This window comes from Geotrypetes seraphini, chromosome 5 (assembly GCF_902459505.1).
Source record: "Geotrypetes seraphini chromosome 5, aGeoSer1.1, whole genome shotgun sequence".
Taxonomy (NCBI): domain Eukaryota; kingdom Metazoa; phylum Chordata; class Amphibia; order Gymnophiona; family Dermophiidae; genus Geotrypetes; species Geotrypetes seraphini.
In genome coordinates this window covers 48,546,139-48,569,434 of record NC_047088.1, presented here as the reverse complement: position 1 = coordinate 48,569,434, position 23,296 = coordinate 48,546,139, and the positions used below count along the sequence as shown (strand labels likewise).

The 23,296-nt window shown below is 39.7% G+C and overlaps 1 protein-coding gene across 2 annotated transcripts in view; it reads left to right on the top strand.

Moving 5' to 3' along the window:
- Positions 1–23,296, top strand: part of LOC117361166 (UAP56-interacting factor-like) — a 37,577-nt gene that overhangs the window by 1,344 nt on the left and 12,937 nt on the right. The window contains exons 1-5 of one of the 2 annotated variants that reach the window (XM_033946141.1): positions 3,044–3,156; positions 12,298–12,432; positions 15,828–15,961; positions 16,910–17,004; positions 18,028–18,115. In XM_033946141.1, coding sequence (XP_033802032.1) covers positions 3,144–3,156; positions 12,298–12,432; positions 15,828–15,961; positions 16,910–17,004; positions 18,028–18,115 — 465 coding nt within the window. In that variant the 5' untranslated portion in view covers positions 3,044–3,143. Of the gene's footprint in view, positions 1–3,043; positions 3,157–12,297; positions 12,433–15,827; positions 15,962–16,909; positions 17,005–18,027; positions 18,116–23,296 lie in introns of those variants that run through there. The other variant, XM_033946140.1, reaches the window with a different exon arrangement.

The following is a 23,296-nucleotide window of genomic DNA, read 5'->3' as shown; positions in this document are numbered from 1 at the left end:
AATGGAAAAACCTTAATAATCAATATAGTCTGAAGTTCCTAAGTTTTCAGGCAGACTTCTTGGGTCACCAGGCCACTCAGTAATATAAATTATTAACTGGACTTATTAAGAAAAAACCAAATACGGGTCTGAGAGACATTTGGAGCATTGAGATTAAGCATCAAATTAATGTGTCTCAATGGCCACGAATTTGGTCTTGGAGGATGAGATGTACAGTGTCGGCATCTATGAGACAAACTTGTTTTTTTCTGTTACATAGAGCATTATGGACCCCTGTTCGATTACAAAAATTGGATAGCTCTAAGTCTAATAAATGTTGGCACTGTCATCTCGAAGCAGGGACTTTAGATCATTTATTATTCTATTGTCCATTCATTATGAATTTTTGGAAATCAATTTGGGACCAAATTAACTGTTTATTAGATAACCCTGTGGAATTGTCATATGATACTGTGCTATTTGGTATGGCAATGAGAGCAAAATAAGATATCTACAAATAATAACAAATTATTACTTATAATGACTGGGATTGCCATTCAACAAATTACATATAATTGGAAAAATTGGAGTAGATTAAATTATAAATTTTGGTGGAATTCATTATGTCAAATTTATAAAATGGAGAGACTTATTGCATTACAAAAGGGATGTTTCAGGAAATTTCAAGATATTTGGGAGCCATTAACAAAGTATTGTACTGATTAGAAAATCTTTTTTCCCTTAAATTTACGTTCAATTGTGGGGAGGGAGGGGCAGGATATTTTTATTGTTACATGTTGTATATTGATTATATGATAGGTAAGGGTGGGTAGGATGGGAGATAAGAGAATATCATATGTATCTTTGTTGATTATTAAATGATATATTTATGGTTATTTGTTTGGATATATTATCACACTTATTATTAGTTTGAAAATGAATAAAGAATTGGAAAAAAAAAAGAACAGATATGTTTTTAAATGTCTCCTAAATTCCTCGTAAGTATCAGTAAGCAGAAGCAATTGTTCTAGATCTTTGCCCCATAATGCTGCCTGATATGAAAAAATATATTAATGATGTTTTTGTAAGTTTACATCCTCTAACCTGCAGAAAAACAAAATTTAGGTGTGAGCTTCTCTTATGTCTGTTGGTTGCTCAGTTATATATTTAGGAGCTAAACCAAATAAAACCTTCAAGCAAAAACAACCAAACTTAAACTTCACACGCGCCTCCATCGGCAACCAATGCAGCACTCGATAGGAAGGTGTTGCATGATCGTATTTCTTCAACCTAAAAATTAACCTGACTGCCGCATTTTGCACCATTCGTAATCGTTGCATATTCTTCTGAGAGACTGCTGAGTAGGCAATATTACAGTAATCAAGTTGACTTAATATAAGAGATTGTACCAAAATTCTAAATGATGAAACATCAAAATACGCTCTAATGGACCGAAGCTTCCAAAGAGTAATGAAACCCTTCAAACCTTGGTCCAGTGTTATACCCAAAACCTTCATAGTAGATTTAATAGGATAACTAAGAAACTAAGAAAAGTGTGCTCCATAGGATTGGGCTAACCTGCTATGGCTGGGGACAAGAAGAGGAGAGTAGTTCAACATCCTTACTCTGCACCTGTTTTATACTCATTCTGACTGCTCTTCTGTGGCATGGGGGGGGGGCATTATGACAAAAATTAGCTGCTCAAGTGCCTTGCAATTTGCTTATCCTAGCAATGACAATGTTTGAGTCAGTGGTCACACAGTATGTAAGGAGCCAATCTTCAGAACAGCTTTGCCCTGGTGATGACCAGGAGAGACATTGCTGAATGTCTTCAACCTTTGACCCCAGGGCTGCATTCGGCTCCTGAAGTTCCTCCATTGTAGCCCTCAGACAGTTGGCTGAAATGTTCTTCAAATCTTGCAGATGCATTAGTTTCAATCTTGCCCACTTGAGATAGTAACTTAAGTGTGTTACTCAGATATTTCACTTATGGAATTTGCTACTGTTGACAATCCAAAATAAAATGAGCTATTAGAATGTATCCTTAAAGTGTTGCAGAATCAATATTGGTATCCATTTTTAATGTTTAATATCCAGTCTTAATAAGCAGGTCAAGGCGATTTATAAAATTACTACTACTGTTTGTGTAAGATTGAAAACCTTTGATAGTCCTCAGAACTTTCGCTTATTTACACTACAGCCCTTTACGTGAAAAAGGTTGGAAACACTGGTGTACATGAAGAAAACAGGAGAACTCGCCCCAGGCCTGACTGGATAGGGAAAACCAACATAGCGATTGTGTGGGAGGAATTGCTCTAAGATGATGGACCCAAAGGAAAGCACACCTGGTATCTTATCGAGTCCTCTAGTGTCGTCTTCCTCAAGGAGATGGTTCTGATACTGCAGTGACCATACTGCAGGCCTTGTGACCTGGTTCATTTTCAGCAGTTATTTCACTAATCTAGGATTATTACACTGAAATCTATGATAATAACTTTGCCTCTCTGTTTGGAGGGCAAAAGTGATCCCCAGCAATTTAAAAAAAAAAAAAAAAAACCCCAGCCACAATCTTTTATGTTTTACTAGTAAAGGAATAAAAAGGTTAAATAGATCTCCCCTAAGTCCATTAAAAGGAACAGTTATTTTAAACATGTCATACTTTCTAAATATAGCTGTGCTGTTAGTTACAGGACCCTGTGCTGTAAGTGTCCAGTCACTCTAGTAATTTAATCTAGTGACATAAAATGAAAATTTGTGTTTGAGGATAGCGGGGGAAAGAACAAGAATAGTTTTTACCTGAATTTATAAGTAGCAATCTCTTATTGGGAGGCCTAAAATGAAAAACAGCCCATAATTGCAGACACTTTGCTAAAGGATTCAGCAAAAGAATTAAGGACCAAATTTAGTAAGTAATTTTTCCTCTATAAGCATTTGAAGAAAAGCCTTATTAAATCAAGGCTGTAAGAGTTTAACAAGCCACAGCAGTGTGCCAATTCATATGGCCCCTCCTCCCTCTACTACATAAGAGAACAGGGGGCCACAGGGACAGCTCTGTGATCTGCATAGTAATCATTCTGCCGTCAGTACTAAAGATAGACAAAGAGCAGGCAGCACAGGGAGCTGCTAGTCTTGCTTTCTGGTCCTGGCTGATCACCTACCCTACAATGGATCCAGAAGGTTGGTGTGGTTATGGGGAAGGGCAGGGGAAAAGGCTCGATGAGAGGGAGCCAAGCTGGGAGAAAGTAGGGGAATGAAACCTGGGAAGGAAGGCAAGTGATGGGGGTTACAGAGAGGAGAGAAAGCAATTGAGTTGAATAATAGGAAGGAGAGCAAGAGAATTGTGAAAGAGGAGGGAAACAGTAGAACAGAGGGGAAGAAATGAGGTGGAGAGTAAACAGAATGAGGTACTAGTACGAGGAGGGGAGGGAAAGAGAGAGGGAAGGCAAGAGAGAGGGAAGAGAGGTGAAGGAGACAAGAAGGAAAGAGGAGAGGAGAGAGTATGTGCGAAGGACGGTTTGAGCCACTTTGGGCTCCTGTTCCAGTCATCCTGGCTTCCTTCAGGCCAGTTTGCAAGTTTGATTTTAATTTTGGATTTTATTTTCATCTTTTATGCTTTTCTATGTTTTAATGGTGTTCCTTTCTCTTTCCTATTTATTTGTAAACCGTGCTGTTGCTAAACCAAAGTGCGGTCAAAAATTTTAATAACCATAAACATAAAAAGGCTTGGCTGTGGCCTCCCTCAAGGTGCAGATGGCTGGTCTTTCTTGCTTCTTGATGCAAGATCACAAGTCTTTCGGCTCATCCTGATGTGACCAGGTTCCTCTGGGGAGCTCTCCAGTTGAAGCCTCTGCTGCAGCATCCATTTCTGACCTGGAACCTTAATGTGGTTCTGAAAGACCTCACTAAAGCTCTGTATGAGCCCCTCAAGGATGCTTCCCTTTTGGACCCTACAGTCAAGACGGTGTTTCTGGTGGTGTATGTTTCAGCATGATGAATCTCGGAACTGTAGGCACTCTCCAGTAGAGAGCCTTTCCTCAGGATCATGGATGAAGGTGTTACCCTCTGTACTTTGCCTTCCTTTCTTCCAAAAGTGATGTCAGATTTCCATGTCAACCAGGAGGTTCGTCTGCCTGCTTTTCAGTCCACAGGGTCTGTAAAACAGGATAGATTGTTGAAGAACCTGGATGTATGCAGGGTTTTGCTCCAGTACTTGGACAGGACAAATGACTTTTGCCTTTCTGACCATCTGTTCATGTTTAACAGCCACTATCGGCTTGGCAAGCCACTGTCAAAAGCCTCTATTGCTAGATGGATTTGCATGGTCATCTTTTCAGCATACATTGTCTGCAGTAAGCAGCCACTAGTTTCTCTCAAGGTACACATGACCAGAAGCATCACCTCTTTCTGGGCGGAGTAGCACAACACAATGCAGTGATTTCATTTACCCCAACATTGACTTCATAAATGACTGCTTCTTGGAGCAACTGGTCCAGGAAATGACAAGAGGGGGAGTGGAATGCAGGACATAGTACGGGAGGTAATTGTGTTGAGTCCATTGGGAAACAGTGATCATAACATGATAACAGGAGTGCCATCGCTAAAGAAATCTACTGTAGTGGCATTTAATTTTCACAAGGGCAACTACAACAAAATGAGGAAAATGGTTAAAAAGAAGCTAAAAGGGTCTGTGACAAAGGTCAGAAGTATAAACCAGGCATGGATGTTGTTTTAAAATACCATCATGGAAGCCCAGACCAGATGTGAACCTGGAAGAAGTACTAAGCCAAATCAAGAAGGTAAAGAATGTTATATCACATGGACCGGATGGTATACATCCCTGGGTACTGAAAGAACTCAAACATGAAATTGCTGATCTGTTGTTAGTGATCTGTAACCTGTCGCTAAAATCGTCTGTAGTACCTTAAGATTAGAGAGTGACTGATTTTTAAAAAGAGTTCCAGGAAAAGTCCAGGGAATTACAGACCAGTGAGCATGACCTCAGTGCCAGACAAAATAGTGGTAAAATTATAAAAAAATAAAATTTTGGCATATATAGACAAACATGATTTAATGAATCAAGAGTCAGCATGGGTTGAATCGAGGGAAGTCTTGACTTACCAATTTGCTTGACTTCTTTGAAGGTGTGAATAAACATGTGGATAAAGGCGAGCCAGTTGATGTAGTATATCTAGATTTCCAGAAAGCCTTTGATGAAGTTCTTCTTGAGAGGATCCTGAGGAAATTAAAGAGTCATGGGATAGGAGACAATATTCAATTGTGGATTAAGAATTGGTTATCAGACAGAAAACAAAAGATAGGATTAAACGGCCATTTTTCTCAATGGAGGAGGGTAAATAGTGGTGTGCCACAGGGATCTGTATTGGGATCAGTGCTATTTAACTTATTTATAAATGATCAGGAAATTAGAACTACAAGTGAGGTGATTAAATTTGCAGATGACACTAAACTGTTTAAAGTTATCAAAACACATGCGGACTGTGAAAAACTGCAGGAAGACCATTGGAAATTGGAAGGCTGGGCATCCAAATGGCAGATAGTATACTGCCCACCTGACCCTCCAGCTATCAACCTGTCTCTCTTCTTGCATTCCTATCCAAGATACTTGAGCACGGTGTCCTCTGTCATTTCCTTTCATCTCGACCAGCAACTGATCCTCTACAATCTGGTTTTCACCCCCTACACTCCACAAGGATGGCCCTTACCAAAATCTGCAGTGTCCATTCCCCACAAAACACAACAAAAGGAGGAGGACAGGAAGGAAAACTCACTTCAAAACCACTTCCTCACGTCTATCATAGTTTCATAGTTTATTAAAATTTGATTAAACGCTTTATATAGAATTCAAAGCGTTGTTTAAAATATTAATTAAGGAACAAACTACAAGTAATAAACAAAGTCATATGAGACAAACCAATTTGGAGGTGGGGGGGAGGATAGGAAAACAGAAGGGAAGAAAGAGAAGAACAATATTTGAGAAAAGAGAACATAAATGGAAGACACAGTCGGGTATGACAGGGTAGGGATTGCAAGAGAGAGAGATTATTTTTTTAGAAGGATAAATCAGTTGTGGGCATCTTTAAAAAGAAAGCATTTTAAACTACCCTTGAATTTATTCATATTTTGTTCTGTTCTGATATTTAGAGGGAGAGAGTTCCAAATTAAAGGAGCAGTGATCGAAAAGATAGAACCCCGATGGGGGAAGAACGACAGAAATAGCAGTTTTAAAAAAAATGTGATGTAACTATAGCACAAGAAGGCTTCTGTAATAGACAGAAGTAGCTACAGGACATTTGTAGCATAAAATAGCTTAACAGGAAGCGCAGAAATTAAGATAGCCTCCAGACATACATTATATTATTAGAAGGGAATGAGTAAACCTTTTGTAAGACTGATTTGAAGGGTCTGAGTGCATGATGTTTGCTGTATGCTGTCATAATCATGAGGAGATACGATGCACAGAGCAAAGAGCCAAGAAATCGAAATGAACTTAAATTTGTAAGTGACCTCAGGCTCTTAAATACTCCAGTGTCTCTGATTGTAAGTAAGCCTGAAAGAAATAACCAGCTCATGTGCACTTAGCCCCAGCTGTGCAGCCAAAGAAAAACAACTTCTATAAGTCCCCTAGCCTAGAGGAACATTTCTGAAGTGCTCCGGAGGTTGAACTGAAAAGAGGAAATCATGTTTAAATAAAGCTAGCCATTGCAGCCAGGTCTAAAGTAGTATTCTAGTTCTGCATTGCAGTTCAACAGATTCTATTTATTATCCAGATCTGTAATGGCTTAAGTTACTTTGTTTGGTTAATGCGGCTAAAAATGGAGTACCACAAGACTGAGTTTGTTAAAACCATTATTATTTCTCCCTTGCATTTTCTACTAATTCTTAGCTTTTGCTCCACTGCATAATTCTCCTCTACTCTAGTGCAATCTACTGAGCTCTATGAAATATGGAAACAGCTGTTTATTTAAAAAAATCCTGCGCTTCTGTTTCCCTTCCCATACCTATCATGAGAACATAAGAATTTGCCGCTGCTGGGTCAGACCAGTGGTCCATCGTGCCCAGCAGTCCACTCCTGCGGCAGCCCCCAGGACCCAGGACCCTGAGACCAGCCCTACCCAGGGCAGGATTAACCAATAGGCCAAGTAGGCATGTGCCTAGGGCCCGAAATGGTCAGGGGGGCCCGATGAAGAAAGGCATCAACATTGTTTTTTCCAAACGGAGATGGGCCCTCCAGCATCAATCAGCAACGCGGGCCCCCCTGATCAGCAAAGCGGCCCCCCCCCATCGACGGAAAGTAAGACAAGCAAACAACGTGGGTGAGAAAGGCAACGGGAACTGTAATTGTGCAAGCGGTGCTGCTTGCCCAAAGCTTCCCTCTGATGCAGCTTCCTGTTTCTGCTTGGGCGCATGCTGGGGTGGGGCAGGGCAGGGGGTCCAGTGTACTTGTGTGCCTAGGGGCCCTTGACGAATTAATCCTGCCCTGGCCCTACCTGCTTATGTACTGGTTCAACAGGAACCCGTCTAACTTTGTCTTAAATCCTAGGAGGGTGTTTTCCCCTATGAAACACTCCGGAAGAGCGTTCAAGTTTTCTACCACTCTCTGGGTGAAGAAGAACTTCCTTATGTTTGTACGGAATCTATCCCCTTTTACCTTTAGAGAATGCCCTCTTGTTCGCTCTACCTTGTCTTTATCTACTAAGTCTATTCCCTTCATTATCTTGAATGTTTCCTCTTTTCAAGGGAGAAGAGGCCTAGTTTCTCTAATCTCTCACTGTACGGCAACTCCTCCAGCCCTTTTATCATTTTAGTTGCTCTTCTCTGGACCCTTTCGAGTAGTACCATGTCCTTCTTCATGTATGGTGACCAGGTGAGGGCGCACCATGGCCCGGTATAGCGGCACGACAATCCTCTCCGATCTGTTCGTGATCCCCTTCTTAATCATTCCCAGCATTCTGTTTGCTCTTTTCACCACCGCCGCACATTACGCGGACGGCTTCATCATCTTGTCGACCATACTCCCAAGTCTCTTTCCTGGGGGGGGTCTCTCTCCAAGTACCACCCCGGACATCCTGTATTCGCTTTAAATTGTAAAATTATACTTTCCCTATAACCCTCTTATAACTCAGTCTATGTTTAATATCTTTCTCTCAGTGTTTTCATGTTTATTGCACACAGTTCCCCTTATCCACCTAGTTTTATTTCTGTAAACCACTTAGGATTTCTTTGTTATATTTACAGTATATCAAATAAACTGAACCTGAACTTCAAAATGTGTGCAAGCTTACCGGGTGCTAATTTATTGATTTATTTTTGAGGGGGCTTGGCAGTGGTGGAAATTGGGCATTCCTGAGCTAACCAGGATTACCATGTGGTAAATTGGATAACGTAGGGATACTGTGTGAGCTCTTAACCCTCTCCACCCCCCCCCCACCCCCGTTTCTATAAAGTCCGCCTAAAGTTAGGCAAGTACATCGGCATGCTTAGCCAATATAGGTGCCTAACTTAATTAATAGGCTTAATTGGCACCAATAATTGCCAATTATAAGGATTAATTGATACTAATTGAAACCTTGGCATATAATGGTCTATGCATAGTCTATAACAGAGTCGCATAATGACTAGAGAGAAGAGCATGGGCATGATTTGTATTTAGGCATGTTCTCACAGGATCAGACTAGCTAGGCGCTGACCAACAATGCCTATATTTAGGCTTGCTGAAAGCTGGCATACTTTCAAGGTAGAATAACAGAGGATAGTTTCTCGAAGGTGGGAGGGATCCTGATTGGGCAGACTTGTTGGGCCGCCGGCCCTTTTCTGCCGTCATGTTCTATGTTTCTATGTTTCTAATAGAAGCAAGTAACATGATTTATGACAGTGCACCTATTGGCGTGCTTTGTACATTATATTGAAAGAGTTTGACTGATGGGGAAATGAGGGCCTTTGTTATAGTGTACTCACATTAATATGTGTACTAGAAGGTCTAGGGGTCTGTTTGCTATCAGAGTATTAAATCCATATTAAGTATTAAGGCCCTGCATCTGTTCTTTTACCGACTAGCCGGTATGTGGTGCGATGCTATGGCACGATGGTGATATGGACTGGAGCTGATGGATTGGTGCCCTGTAGATGGAGAGCTTGATGATGCTGGCTAGACTTCACCTCATCTGTCTTGCTTGGACTGCTTTGGGACTTTGAGGGAGGGGGGGTTGTTTTATTTTAATTTCATTCTTTTTTCTTAATTATTTTTCTTATAATTTTTTATTATTAATAATTAATATTTTTTATTATTGAATTTTGTTATATCTTTACTATTTAAGAATTGTTTACTCAGGTACTTTAGCTAGATTGTGATCCTTCAGGACAGATAGGGAAGTTCTAAGTACCTAATTTTATTTTATTGTAACCTGTTCTGGGCTCCTGGGGAGGACGGGCTATACAAATAAATAAATAAATATTATAAACATGGTGAAAGGACCTTGTTCTTTGTCTGCAGACCCCTTTCACCGGGAGGGGGGGGGGGGGAGGGAGGGGGGCAATGTCCTTTCACACTCACAGATGGGCATGCTCTTCTACTGAGCAGATGAGGTGGCCTAGTCTGGGTTCAAGGATCCTTTTGCAGATCAAGAGTACCTTATGTATTTGCCCAACCTCTTCTTTGCCACATAGAAGATTGGGTTATGGATGGGTGTATGACAATCATCACAAACACCTCATTGTTTTGCATCTGCAGCTTGGCATTCCCTTTCTCCAGAGGGCAATTCACTTTTATAAAACATCAGAATAGTTTGGGGATGACATGGAGGAGCAGCACCCCTACGTATTCCAGGTGCTGATGCTGAATTGGTTTCCCTATCCATTGCTCTTCTAGCCAAGCAAACTGTGCCAACAAGATTAAAACTATACTTGTGAAACTCTTATCAAAGTGATTATTCAAAATCTAACTCTCCATTTCTGTAAGTTCATTCAATTGTTCTTGAACAACTTTAAAATAGGTGCTTGTCTTTTTACATCACAACCTCTCCAATGTGTGTGTGTGGTGGTGGAGTTAAAGGACCTAGTTATTGCTTTGTTGACATTGACATTTTATAAAATAGGTTGCATGAGAGCATTTGGATTTTCATTTAAGTCATCCCAATCTCCTTCAGCTATTGCAACGCCCTGTCTTTGACTCTGTTTATTCTCTGATACAGGCTGCATTATATTTTCACAGGCGGACATGTATACTAATGAAAGTAACTTGCTAGACCTAGTATGCGTTTGTGAAACACAAAACATTTGACAGTTCCTTATTCCAAAATATCACGAGAGGAAGACCTTTGAATATTATTTGGCTCAAGAATGTTGTAGAATAAATAAGACATGGAAATATTTGTCACAAACTCCTACAGTACAATAGCATCATAGGGGAACTATGACATCAAGTGTGATGTAGAGACTTCAGCTAACGTGTAGATACAGTAAAACCTTGGATTGCAAGTAACTTGGTATGCAAGTGTTTTGCAAGACAAGCAAAACATTTTATTAAATTTTAACGATAAACAAGCAAGGAATTGCAATATAAGTATACACACATCACAACTGAGCTGATGGTTCTTCTCTCTCTGATGCTGCGGGAGTGTAGTGACTGTTCTAAACGAGCGAGGTCTTGCAATATAAGTACGTATAGTATTTTGTATTAAAGTTTTGGGGTTGTGAAACGAATCGCCTGAGTTTCCATTATTTCTTATGGGGAAATTTGCTTTGATATGCCAGTGTTTTGGATTACAAACATGTTTTCAGAATGAACTATGCTCGTAAACTAGGTTTTACTATATTTCTGAATTTCATTCCAGCCTTGCAATATCAGATTTGCATGACTTTCTTATTTATCCCTTTTGTCAAACTCCAGCAATTGTGCTATCTGAAATATTGAAGTTTAAGGGTGTCATCAAGGACATCAAGCCGCATTGTGGTATAAATTAATATCTGGATATTTGAATAAAAAACCAAAAAATGGTCTAAGAGATATTTGGAGCATTGAGATTAAGCATCAAATTAATGCATCTCAATGGCCACTAATTTGGTCTTGGAGAATGAGATGTACAGTGTCAGCATCTATGAGACAAACTTGGTTCTTTTTATTACATAGAGCTTTTTGGACCCCTACACGTTTGCAAAAATTAGACAGTTCTAAGTCAAATAAATGCTGGCACTGTAATCTTGAACCAGGGACGTTAGATCACTTACTATATCATTGTCCCTATATTAAATGTTTTTGGAATTCAATTTGGCCACAAATTAATAAATTGATGGAAAATCATATAGCAATATCATATGATACAGTATTATTTGGAATGATGATGAGAAAAAAAAGTCAAATTTCACCAGAAAATAACAAGCTTTTATTAATCATGACAGGGGTTGCCATTCAGCATATAACCAACAATTGGAAGAATTATAATAACCTAAATTATACATTTTGGTGGAACACAATATGTCATATTTTCAAAATGGAAAGAGCAATAGCAATACAAAGAGGGACATATATTAAATTTATAAAAATATGGGGGCCTTTGATAAAATATTGTAATGAGTAAATAGTAGGTTTTTTCTTCTTCTTTTCTTCTTTTAAATATCTTTATTATGACACACATAGAGGGGGGTAATGAAAATAATTTTTACATAATATGTTATAATATATTATACAATATATTATGTATGAATGAAAAGTAATAGAAGGGTGGAGGGAGGGAGAGGGGATAAAAATATATTTAGAACATAATGTATTAGATATAAAAGTGTTATTGTATATTCATCAATTGTATTTTAACATGTTGTACACTTTATGTAAAATTTGAAAATAAAAAATAATATATAAAAAAAAAAAAAAAAAGAAGTTTAAGGGTGTCATCATGGTTGAATTAGTTTTAAAACACTCTGATGCCATATGAATCATTTTAAAAATTCAGTGGAATTTTGCTCAAAGGAGTTATTTATTACTCAACCACCTTGAGCTCCACCTAATAGAAATCACAATCAGTGAAGGAGCAACCTAGAAAAAAATTGACATAACATCTAATCTGATCAGCCAATGAATTCCTCAGCTTTTCCTTACCTTTAAAAGTCAGACTTAGGGAGAGAGATATTTTAACATGTACCATTAATAGCAATTATCCTTCCAAAATAATGCTATAATAATATAAAGTTTTTGTGTCACATATAGTTTTAGAGTTTTACAATACTTTTTGCTTTTGTAGATTATTGTCATAAAAATTCAAAATTGTAACGTGGCATAATTATGTTACTCGTTTGTCAATTTAGATGACATTATAAAGTTTCAATGGAGCAATCAAACAGATCAACAGCCTACATTAAACAAAATGAAACAACAATTTAGACCCAGAAATTTCAACCGGAAACCTAGATTTCCTGGTGGCAGACTTCAGAATCAACCAGGTAAACTATTTTATGTTTTTGCTTGTTTAGGTTTGTTGCTTCTTTGGGTTTCAACCTAGTGGGAACCTCTTCTAACTGAATTCTAGTACCTTAAGTTTTCCCTCACAGATATCTGAGGATTTTTCCCCTTTGTATCCCTTCCTGTTTTATCTTAGCTATGACAGTCCCCAGGGTAAGAGTTACATATCAGAACACCCTCTGGAACATGCAACAGCTACACTAAAGCCATTCAGGAATTTCTACTGGTGAATGATGGCTGCCCCCCCTCCCTTGCATCCCAACAGTGCCAATATCCCAAGCCCCAACCTGCTTAGGAGGAGGATTAGGGTCTGGGATAGAGAGTTGCACGGGGACAGAAATCCCACCCATCCCTGCCCGTCCCCGCCAGGATCCTCTCCGTCCCCACCCAATTCCGCAAGGAATTACCTCCATCCCCGCCCGTCCCCATAAAAAGCAGCAATTACTTCTGACAGCATCATCAATTCCACAGTTTCTTTTGTGTTTGCGCTGCTGTTTTCCTTGTGGAATCTCTTTGGTGGAACCCTTTTTTTGTTTTCTGTTCAGGTAATTAACTTATAAACCTCCTCTTTTACTAAGGCTGACATGTCCATTATATTATATGGATGTACCCTGCTTCCAAAGCCTTCCATCCCCATGGGAGTCCCGTTGGCCAGAGGGGGGTCCCTGTGGGAGTCCTGTGGGCCAGAGGGGGGTTCCTGTGGGAGTCCCGTGGATTAGGGGGGATTCCCGCGGGACCCGCGGGATTCCTGTGATCCCCGTTCCCATGCAGACTCTAGTCTGGGAATCAAAACTAGGTCTCCTACTTAACAGGTCCTAATCCTTAATGCAATTTTTAATATAACTTAAAAATGGATGGATCATTCCACCAAGCTGGCCACCAACTCGTGGCAACACGCACAGTGAGGAATCTACCCTGGAGTAGTTTGCCATTGCCTTCTCCCACGCAGTGTGAGGCTCCATTTTAGCGTCATCTTTTAGGTTACTTTGTTTAATTTATTTATTTATAAAAGTTGATATACTACTAACCACACTTTGATCTTGCTAAGCAGTGTACAAACATTCCATAAAACAGGGAACAAAGAAGAGGAAGAAAGAGAGAAAACAGAGAAACAGAAAAAAATGAAGGCAGACAAAGACCATATGGCCTATCTAGTCTACCTATCCGTCTACTATAGTTTCCTCTCCTTGACAAGAAAGAAAAAAATAGATAGCTAGGGAAGAAAACAACGGTGATAGCGATCACTTGTGATGTCCATAGAAGTTCTGGAATAACCACATCTTGGTCTGTGTTTTTAAAGGTAGGAAACTCCTTGTCTACGGTCCGGTATAACTAAAGTCAGTATTACAGGATATATCTAGGCTAGGAGTGTCCAACTTTAGCCCTCACCAGGTCAGATTTTCAGGATTTCCACAATTAATATGAACAAGATCTATTTCCATACAGTGGAGGCAGTGCATCTAAATAGATCACACACATATTCATTAGGGAAATCCTGAAAACTGACTAGATTGCTTCCCTTGAGGACCAAGATTGGATACACTTGATCAAGACATAGATGGGGGAGGGGGAAGAAGCAAAACAGCCTATTGAGATGAGCAAAATATACAGGTACGTTAGATAGATTATGAGCCCACCGGGACAGATAGGGAAAATGCTTGAGTACCTGATTGTAAAAACCGCTTAGATAACCTTGATAGGCGGTATATAAAAAATCCTAATAAACTTGAAAATGAAGTAGATTGGTGAGGCAAGATTTCCCTTGACTAAACCCATGTTGGCTTTCTCTTATTAATCCATATATGTTTTGTCATTTTGTTCTTTATAATAGTCTGTACCATTTTGCCTGACACCGACATCAGACTCACTGGTCTATAATTACCTGGATCACCTCTGGAACCCATTTTAAAAATCGGCATCATGTTGGCCACCCTCCAATCTTCCAATACTATGCTGAATTTTAGAGAAAAATTACAAATTACTAACAATAGCTCTGCAAGTTCATTTTGCAATTTTATCAGCACTCTGGAATGTATACCATCTTGTTCAGGCGATTTGCTACTGTTCAGTTTGTTAAATTGACCCATTACATCTTCTATTGTTGCAGTGATTTGTTTGAGTTTCTCTGATTCATCAGAATTGAATACCATTTCTGGCACTGGTTACTCCCCCACATCTTCCTTGGTGAAGACCGAAGCAAAACATTCATTTAATCTCTTGGCTATGGCCTTGACTTCCCTGAGAGCCCCTTTTATCCGCGGTCATCTAGCTGTCCAATCAATTCTGTTCCTGGCTTCTTGCTTTTAATATACCTAAAAAAGTTTTTACTCTGTTTTTGCTTCCAGCACAATCTTCTTTTCAAGGTCTCTCTTTGCCTTCCTTATTAGCGCCTTGTATTTGACTTGCCATTCCTTGTGTTGTTTATAATTATTTTCAGTCAGATCCTTCTTCAACTTTCTGAAGGTTTATTTTTTGACTCTAATAGCTTTCTTCACCTTACTCGTTAACCACGCCAGTTGCCATTTGGTCTTCCTTCCTCCTTTTTTACTATATGGAATATATCTAGTCTGGGCTTCCGGAATGGTATTTTTGAATAACATCCATGCCTGATATAAATTTTTGATCTTTGCAGCTGGTCCTCTAAGTTTCTTTTTTACCTTTCTCCTCATGTTATTATGTTCATGTAACAATGGGTGAATTCGAACTCTTGAAGCATAATACTTATTATCGGTGTTGTACCAGTACTAGTGTAAACATTAAAATCCATCTAAGACATTGTCCACTCCCAATCCTTCAGGGCCACCAATGGATTAGATTTCAATATGAATACATGAGATCTGAATGCAATGGAGGTAGTAGACATGTAAATCTCTCTCAAGCATATTCATTAGGGATATTCTGAAAACTTGACATACTGGTAGCCCCTGAGGAAAGGTAGTGAAGACAAAGAATCTAGGCCATTTTGGCAGCTTCTTCCTAGTAGAGAAAAAGCAGCAATCTACAACTTTTTTATCTTGCTAAGACAGATTGCTCTTAGAACCATATATTTTTCACTTGTATTTACAAATTCTGAAAATATTTTTTTCTTGTTCATCTACAGCTTAAACAGAAAGATCATGTTGGCTAAGTTGGTTTGCTGCTTTATGGGTTTGGGCTAGCCCTAATGGCCTAGTAGTAGCGTTCCTAAATGAATGACCTGGGTTTCAGTTTTATCCTAACTATTAAATTAATGGGTACATGTGTACTGGAGTTTGCCAAAAAGGAGAAGGCACGGTGACAGTAGCAGTGAGCCCAGTTGTGGGCTGTTTCAATTGGGCTAGTGGAAGTTTAATTAAATCCTTAACATCCTCAAAATCTTTCTTGGTTTTTGTTGTAGGATACCAGAGATTTGGAAGAAGATTTACCGGTAAACCACAAAGGTATTTTGAAACAGAACAGAATATTGACATAACTAGTTCAGAGAACGCAAGATCTGATGAATTAAATGACACAAGCCATTCAAGTCAAGAGGTAAGAAAAAAGAATAAACTCTTATTTCAAAACCTTCACATAGATACATTTTTTTCACAAGTTATATTAATACATGATAGGGAATATAACCATATGCACCAGCCACAAGCCCACAACATTCAGATGACTACATCATTCACCCGGGGTCTAGCGGCACTGCTTCAATTGGAATCAGCCTGCCTCGGAGCTCTGGGCTTCCTGGTAATTCATCCTGCCTTTACTGATGCAAATTCCTGCTTCTGCAAGGGTAGGAAATTACGGAAAAGCCCGAAAGCAGTCTGATTCCACTGAAACAGTGTCGCTACTGGCAGAGAGAAAAAAAAATAGGAAAAGAGGAACCTTGGGGAGGGCGGGATGCTGAAACCAGGAAGCGTGGAGTGGAAAGGGCAGATGTGAAACGCTCTTTACTCTTATTATGTCTCGTATTATGCGGGTTTAAATGTAAAACGAGATATAAGCAGTGGTGGAGTAAGGGGGGGGTCTGTCCTGGGCGCCATCTTGGTGGGGCATCAGCACTTGTTCTCTTCTCTGCCTCCCACTCCTTCCCGACCCCTTCTGCCACACGTGTGCCCCTTCCCTTCTCTCGCACCTCTTTAATTTTCCAGGCGTAAGCAGCATCACAAACTTTCTGCCTGCATCGGTGTCGGGTCCCGCGCCTAGAAAGTGACGTCAGAAGGAGAGCAGACACAACATGGGCTTATGCCAGGAAAATTAAAGAGGCTCTCAACTGGTGACTTCTAGAGGAGCCTGTTTAATAGAATTGCCACCTATGGGAACAATTCTATAACTGGGTGCTTCCATTGAGGCACCCCAAGGATACCCAGGTGCCATTATAGAATACCAGTATAACGAAGTATCAGTGCTTCTGCGAGACATTTAACACTAAACAAAGGCTTCCCTTCGCTGCTATCTGTGCTCTAAACTGATGTTGGTCTGGATATTTAATAGGAACCTGAAAAAGATCCAGATGATGTAAATAGTTCTAGCACAATGCAGCCCGAAGAACAAAAGACATTCGGACCAAAAGGCACAACCCAAAGACGGTAAGAAATGAGAAAAATCGCATGTGATTTTTAGTTGAAACCCCTCCCCTCTCCCCTCCCCCCCCCCGTTAAATTTTGCTAAGTAGATGAGCTAGACATTCATGTGGTGGGTAATTTCATAAAAGATTATTTATGTAGAATACCACCCCCCCCCCAAAAAAAAAAAAAAAAGCATCTACTCTGTGCCTGTTGTATAAAGGCAATATAGAAATACTAGTCTTTAAGCCCGTTACATTAACGGATGCTAGAATAAGAGTTTTTACCTCATGCAAAATTGCCATTTCTTTAATAAGACATTAACTATTTTTTCTGCAGCCCTCCAAGTACCCTATTTTTTTCTGTGGCCCTCACAGTTAAAGTTTAACATCTTTCCTTTCTCAAAACTGACACATATCAATCACTGTATGCAAAATAAAATCATTTTCCCTACTTTTGTTGTCTGTTATCCAGGGCGGGTTACAAACTACATACAAAAATACATAGTTAGATCTAAAATACAAAATACCAGACAATAAAACATCGGCGACCAGCACCTTACTGTCAGCAATCTCTTTTCTTCCTTGTTCATTCAATCTCATACCCTGCATTTCATCAGGCAAAAGAGATGCCATTTAAGCAGTCTCTTAAAATTTTGTATATTCTGTTTTTGACGAATATACTCAGGGAGGTTATTCCATTCCCTAGCCCCCAATACAATGGAAAGTATTATCCCTGGATGATGTAAACTTCAGCTCTCTTACAGATGGAATATGCAGATCTAATTGCTCTGCAGACCGAAGCAAACGAGATGGAGCCTCTGGCAGAATACTCTGAACAAGATGTTTGGGAGATAGATTGTACAGGCACTTGTAAACAGTTAACAATAACTTGTAATGTATCCTTTCCCTCACCTTCAACCAGTACAAACTTACATACGTGCTCCCATCTTCCCAATCTAAACAAAGTCCTGACCACTGAATTATGGGCAACCTGGAGCGCATTTCTTTTGAATAGTTGTTTTTTTTTTTTTTCTTCTTTCAATAGTGCAACTACTGCACCGCTGAAGAGAAGATCAATGTTCCAACAAAGGCAACACCAGAGAAGACAAAATAGAATCAACTTTAACAGAGGGGTCAGTGGATATCTTTCTTTCTGTTCTGTTTATTGTCTCTGTAAGAGGTGGGCCAGTTTCAGGGCCTAAACCACATATTTTCCAGGCTAGATTTTATTTTTTGGAGGGAAGAGATGGTGATCATATAAACTGAGTTCTTGTCCCAGTTTTTATCCAATACAGTGGTACCTTGGATTACGAGCATAATCCGTTCTAGAAGCATGCTCGTAATCCAAAATGCTCATTTATCAAAGCAAAGTTCCCCATAGAAAATAGTGGCAACAGCAACAATTCGTTCCAGAACCCGGGGTCTGTACCTGTCGGGTGCCGGGTGCTGCAGTGCCGCCGCCTCCTCTGTCCGTCATCTGAAGAAGAATCCCAGTGCCACTTCGGGGGGATGCCTGTAATGTCCGCCAGCCGCCGGAGAACCACGCAGTGCCGCTTCAGAGGGATGCCTCCTCCATCCGCCGGCCAGCCCTACACATCGAATGTCCCTCGCATGCTGGAGAGCCCCCACTCGAGCCCACGCAGCCGAGCGCCGCCGCTGATTGACACTGTGCGCATCACACGCAATGCGCAGGCGGGACAGCACCCAGCCGCGCAGGCCCAGACAGAGGTCCTCCATCCGGCAGAAGGCACCCAACGTGGAAGGCTGGCCGGAAGACGGAAGAGGAATCCCCCAAAGCGGCGCTTCCTGGTCTGTAAGTGCTCGTTTATCGGAGCAGTGCTCGGTTTGCGAGTCAAAAGTTTGCTGAGTATTTTGCTCATCTTGCAAAACACTCGCAAACCGGGTTACTCGCAAACCGAGGTTCCACTGTATTTTTATTCTAAAACCAAGGGAAAAAAATACTGTGAAACTGTAGAACAACTAAAGAAATGACTTTTAATGTTTCTTTCATAGTTTCACAAATTGTTGGCTTTTGTAAATGACTGTCAAGTGTTCTGTAATAGTTCATTTGAATTATTCGAGAATATTTTCTTAAATTTATTGATAAAGTGGTAAGCTGTAGGTGACTTTGAAGGCTTCTGTAGGGACTCTTATTAAAATGTTTTATAAAAATAAGTTGCCTCACTGAGCAGAATATATCCATAACAAAAAGGGCCAATTGGAGTCTTAGGTCACACTCATTGCATCCCAAGATACACCGGGATGGAGGCCTAAGACCCTGAGGGGTCTTAGGCATATGAGCCAATCAGGGCTTTAGACCCCTTCCTAGTGCATCCGAGGATACACTGGGAAGATGAAGGCCTGCCATTTTGAAGAGGCAGGCCTGCCGGCTGGAGGGAGTGGCATCCCTCTGGTCCGACTTTCTTCAAAAAGGTACAAGGGGTAGGGGGTGTTAGGTGGGCTTAGGGGTGTCAAGGTGAAATTTGGGGGTGTTCAGGTTCAAAGGACGTCTAGGGATATTGAAGTTCAGGGGGTCTCAGGGGTGTTGAACCTTGGTGGGTGTTGAGGTTCGGGGATGTCACCAGTTGTAGGGATGTTGGGGGTTCAGGGGTGGTGTCAGGGGTTTGGGGAGGGTGTCAACAGGAGGAAGTGGGCATCCCTTCTGCCGATTTCAGGGGTATGTGTCAGGGCATCCTCTACCACAGCTAGCTCAGCTGATCACGGCAGGGTATTTTCACTCTGATCTGCTGAACGGGCAGAACTCTCCAAAGTGCAGCTTCAGACAATCCTGCTGGCTCAGCCTGCCATTTGAATGCTCAGTCTTCCAATTTCCTAAGGTCTTCCTGGAACTTTTTAGTTTGCATGCATTTTAACAACTTTGAATAGTTTAATGTCATCTGCAAATTTAATCACCTCACTTGTTCCAATTTCCAGATTATTTATAAATATGTTAAATATCACCAGTGCCAGTACAGATCCCTGAGGCACTTCATTATTTTCCACTGAGTATAAATGCCATTTAACCCTAACCTCTGTTTTCTGTTCAATAACCAATTTTTAATCCACAACAGAACATTGCCTCCTATCCTATGACTCTTTAATTTTCTCAGGAGCCTCTCATGAGGAACATTGTTAAAAGCTTTCTGAAAATCTAGATACACCATATCAACCGGCTCACCTTTATCCACATGTTTATTCACACCTTCAAAGAAATGCTGCAAATTGGTGAGGCAAGACCTCCCTTGACTGAATCCATGCTGACTCTGTCCCATTAAATCATGTTTGTCTACGTGTTCCGTAATTTTATTTTTGATAATGTTTTCAACTATTTTTCCCAGCACTAAAGTCAGGCTCACCAGTCTGTAATTTCCCAGATCAACCCTGAACCCCTTAAAAAAATCTCCATTGTATTAGCCACCCTCCAATGTTTAGGAACAACAGATGATTTTAGCAACAGCAGATCAGCAATTTCAAGTTTGAGTTCTTTCAGTACCCTGGAATGTATCCCATCTGTTCCATGTGGCTTATCACTTGTTAACATGTCGATTTAGCTCGGTACTAAAGAATGACACGGTGACAAAATTAATCACCATTCCCGTCTCCGCGGATAACTGCGTGAAACATTCCCATGTCATTCTTTAGTATCTATCTCAACTTCATCCTTCTACATCAGCATTCTTCGATGCAAGGCTTGAGGGTCAGTGGTTGTGTCCATTAATACTCTGATTCTTCCCTTTCTTTTTTAAAAGAATGACATGGAGATGGTTTCCCACGGTTATCCATGGGGATGGGAATGGAGATTAATTTTGTCACTGTGTCACTTTCTACTCAGTACATCTTCCAAGTTTACTGAGATTTTTTTCAGCTCTTCCATATCATCAGCCTTGAAAACCATTTCCAGTTTAGGTAGATCTCTTACATTTTCTGTAAAGACTAAAGCAAATAATTTATTCAGTCTTTCTACTATGGCCTTGTCCTCCCTACGAGCCACTTTTGCTCCTTGATAATCCAACAGTCCCATTGATTCCCACACAGGCTTTCAGCTTTTGATGTACCTTTAAAAGTTATTACTATGAATTTTTTCTTCTTTGGCAAGTTTCTCTTCATATTCTTTTATAGCCGTTTTTATCAATATTTTGCATCTAACTTGCCAGTGCCTATATTGCTTCTTATTTCCTTCATTTGGATCCTTTTTCCATTTTTGAAGGATGTTCTTTTGGGTCTAATAGCCTCTTTTACTTTACCTTTTAACCATGCTGACTCTCATTTGCTCTTCTTTCCACCTTTGTTAATAAGTGGAATATATCTGTTCTGGGCTTCCATAAAGATATTTTTAAATAACATCCATGCCTGATTTAAAGGCCTAACCTTAGGCACCAATCCTTTTACCTTCTTTTTAAACAATTTTATCATTGTCACCCTTTTGAAAATAGAATGCCACTACAGCAGATTTCTTTTTTTATTTTTTTTTTATAAATCTATATAAAATTTCCAAACTACCATTGTGCAAACAATTTCAATATACATAATATTACACGAAATGCACATTAAACTTATAAACATTAATGCACAACTATTCCCCCCCAAAAAAATAATCAGAAAAAGTACATACCTACAAGAAACCATCCATATATTCCCCAAATGAAATTCCAATGCAATACCCTCCCCCCCACCCACCCTGGATGTGTATGCTTAAGGGTCAATAAAATAAAATCAGTTATCATTCCTTAGTCAATGGTTCCCAAACATCCATAAATTTCTTATACCGTCCCTGTTGTATGGCCATCTAACGTTCCATTTTAAAAGTATAACAGAGATTCCCACCGGAAAGTGTAATTTAGCCTATCCCAGTTCTTCCAATTCTTCAAAATGAGTTGAATGGCAACCCCTGTCATTATAAAGAGAAGTTTATTATTTCGAGCTGATATTTAACTTATAGCTCTCATTAATGTACCGAACAGGATGGTATCATACATCAATGCCACTGGATTTTCTAATATTTTGTTCACTTGATCCCAAATAGATCTCCAATATTTAACTATCAAGGGACAATAATATAGTAAATGATCCAAAGTCCCAGCTTCAAGATGACAATGCCAGCATCTATTAGATTTCTTTAGCAATGTCACTCCAGAGATCAGCTCAAATTTGAGCATGTTATGATCACTGTTTCCCAGTAGACCTAAAACCATTACCTTTCGTACTATGCCCTGCATTCTAAAGTAGCTCCCCCGCTTGTCTACTCCTGGATCAGTTGCTTCAAGAAGCAGTCATTTATTACATTTAGGAATTTTACCTCTCTAGCACTCCCTGGTGTAACATTTATCCAGTCAATATTGGGTTAATTGAAGTCATCCATTATTATACTGTTGCCCAATTTTCCAGTTTCTCTAATCTCTGAAAACATTTCTTCATCTGTTTGCTCATTCTCTCCCAAGGGAAGGTAGTACAGCTCTACTTGTATATTATTTTACATTGCACATGGAATTTCTGTCCATATGAATTCCACACTGCTTCAATTCCCACAGCGCATCTCTCCGCTCCCCTCCAATTTGATCTACTTTGTCATTGTGATATAATTTGTATCCCAGAAACACAGTGTCTCATTGGTTATCTTCCTTCCACCAGGTCTCAGAGATGCCTATTATATCTATCTTTTCTAACTGTTACATCTTGTTACTTAGGCTTCTGGCATTTGCATACAGACATTTTAAACAATATTTTTCATTCCTATTTGCAACATGCTCAGTAGTTGACATGGATCATTTGCAATTAGTTATGTTTTGGGGATATCTACAATGAATATTCATGAGAAACTTGCATGAGCCAGGTTTTCAATATAGGCTGTCTTTTCTCATTCATATTTCATATGGATATAGGGTGAATACGAGGGAGTGCTGAAAAGTTCTCAGCCTAAACAAGACGAAAATGATGTGGATATGGTTCAATCAATGATCTGAAACAATGTCAAAACATAGAATTTCGTTTCTACAAATTGTCACTTAACAAAATAAGTTAACAGTCTTTTCGGCTACTGTGGCAAAATAACACTCAAGAATTTAGGAAGTTGTTTGGTTGGGCTAAGAACTTTTCAAAACCCCCTTATAAGCAACTGATTTGGTTTGAAAAAGCATGTTCTTTAGCAGAGCAAAAGGGAAGAGTGTTTGTTTCAGGCTTAACTCATATAATTTGTATTCATTCTCAAGTGCCTTGTATTAAAAATGCATTAAAAATCTGTTAGATTTTAATATAGTTTTTACTTCTGATAAAACAATAAGCAAAATATCAGAAAAGTAAAATTATGTGCTAAACTG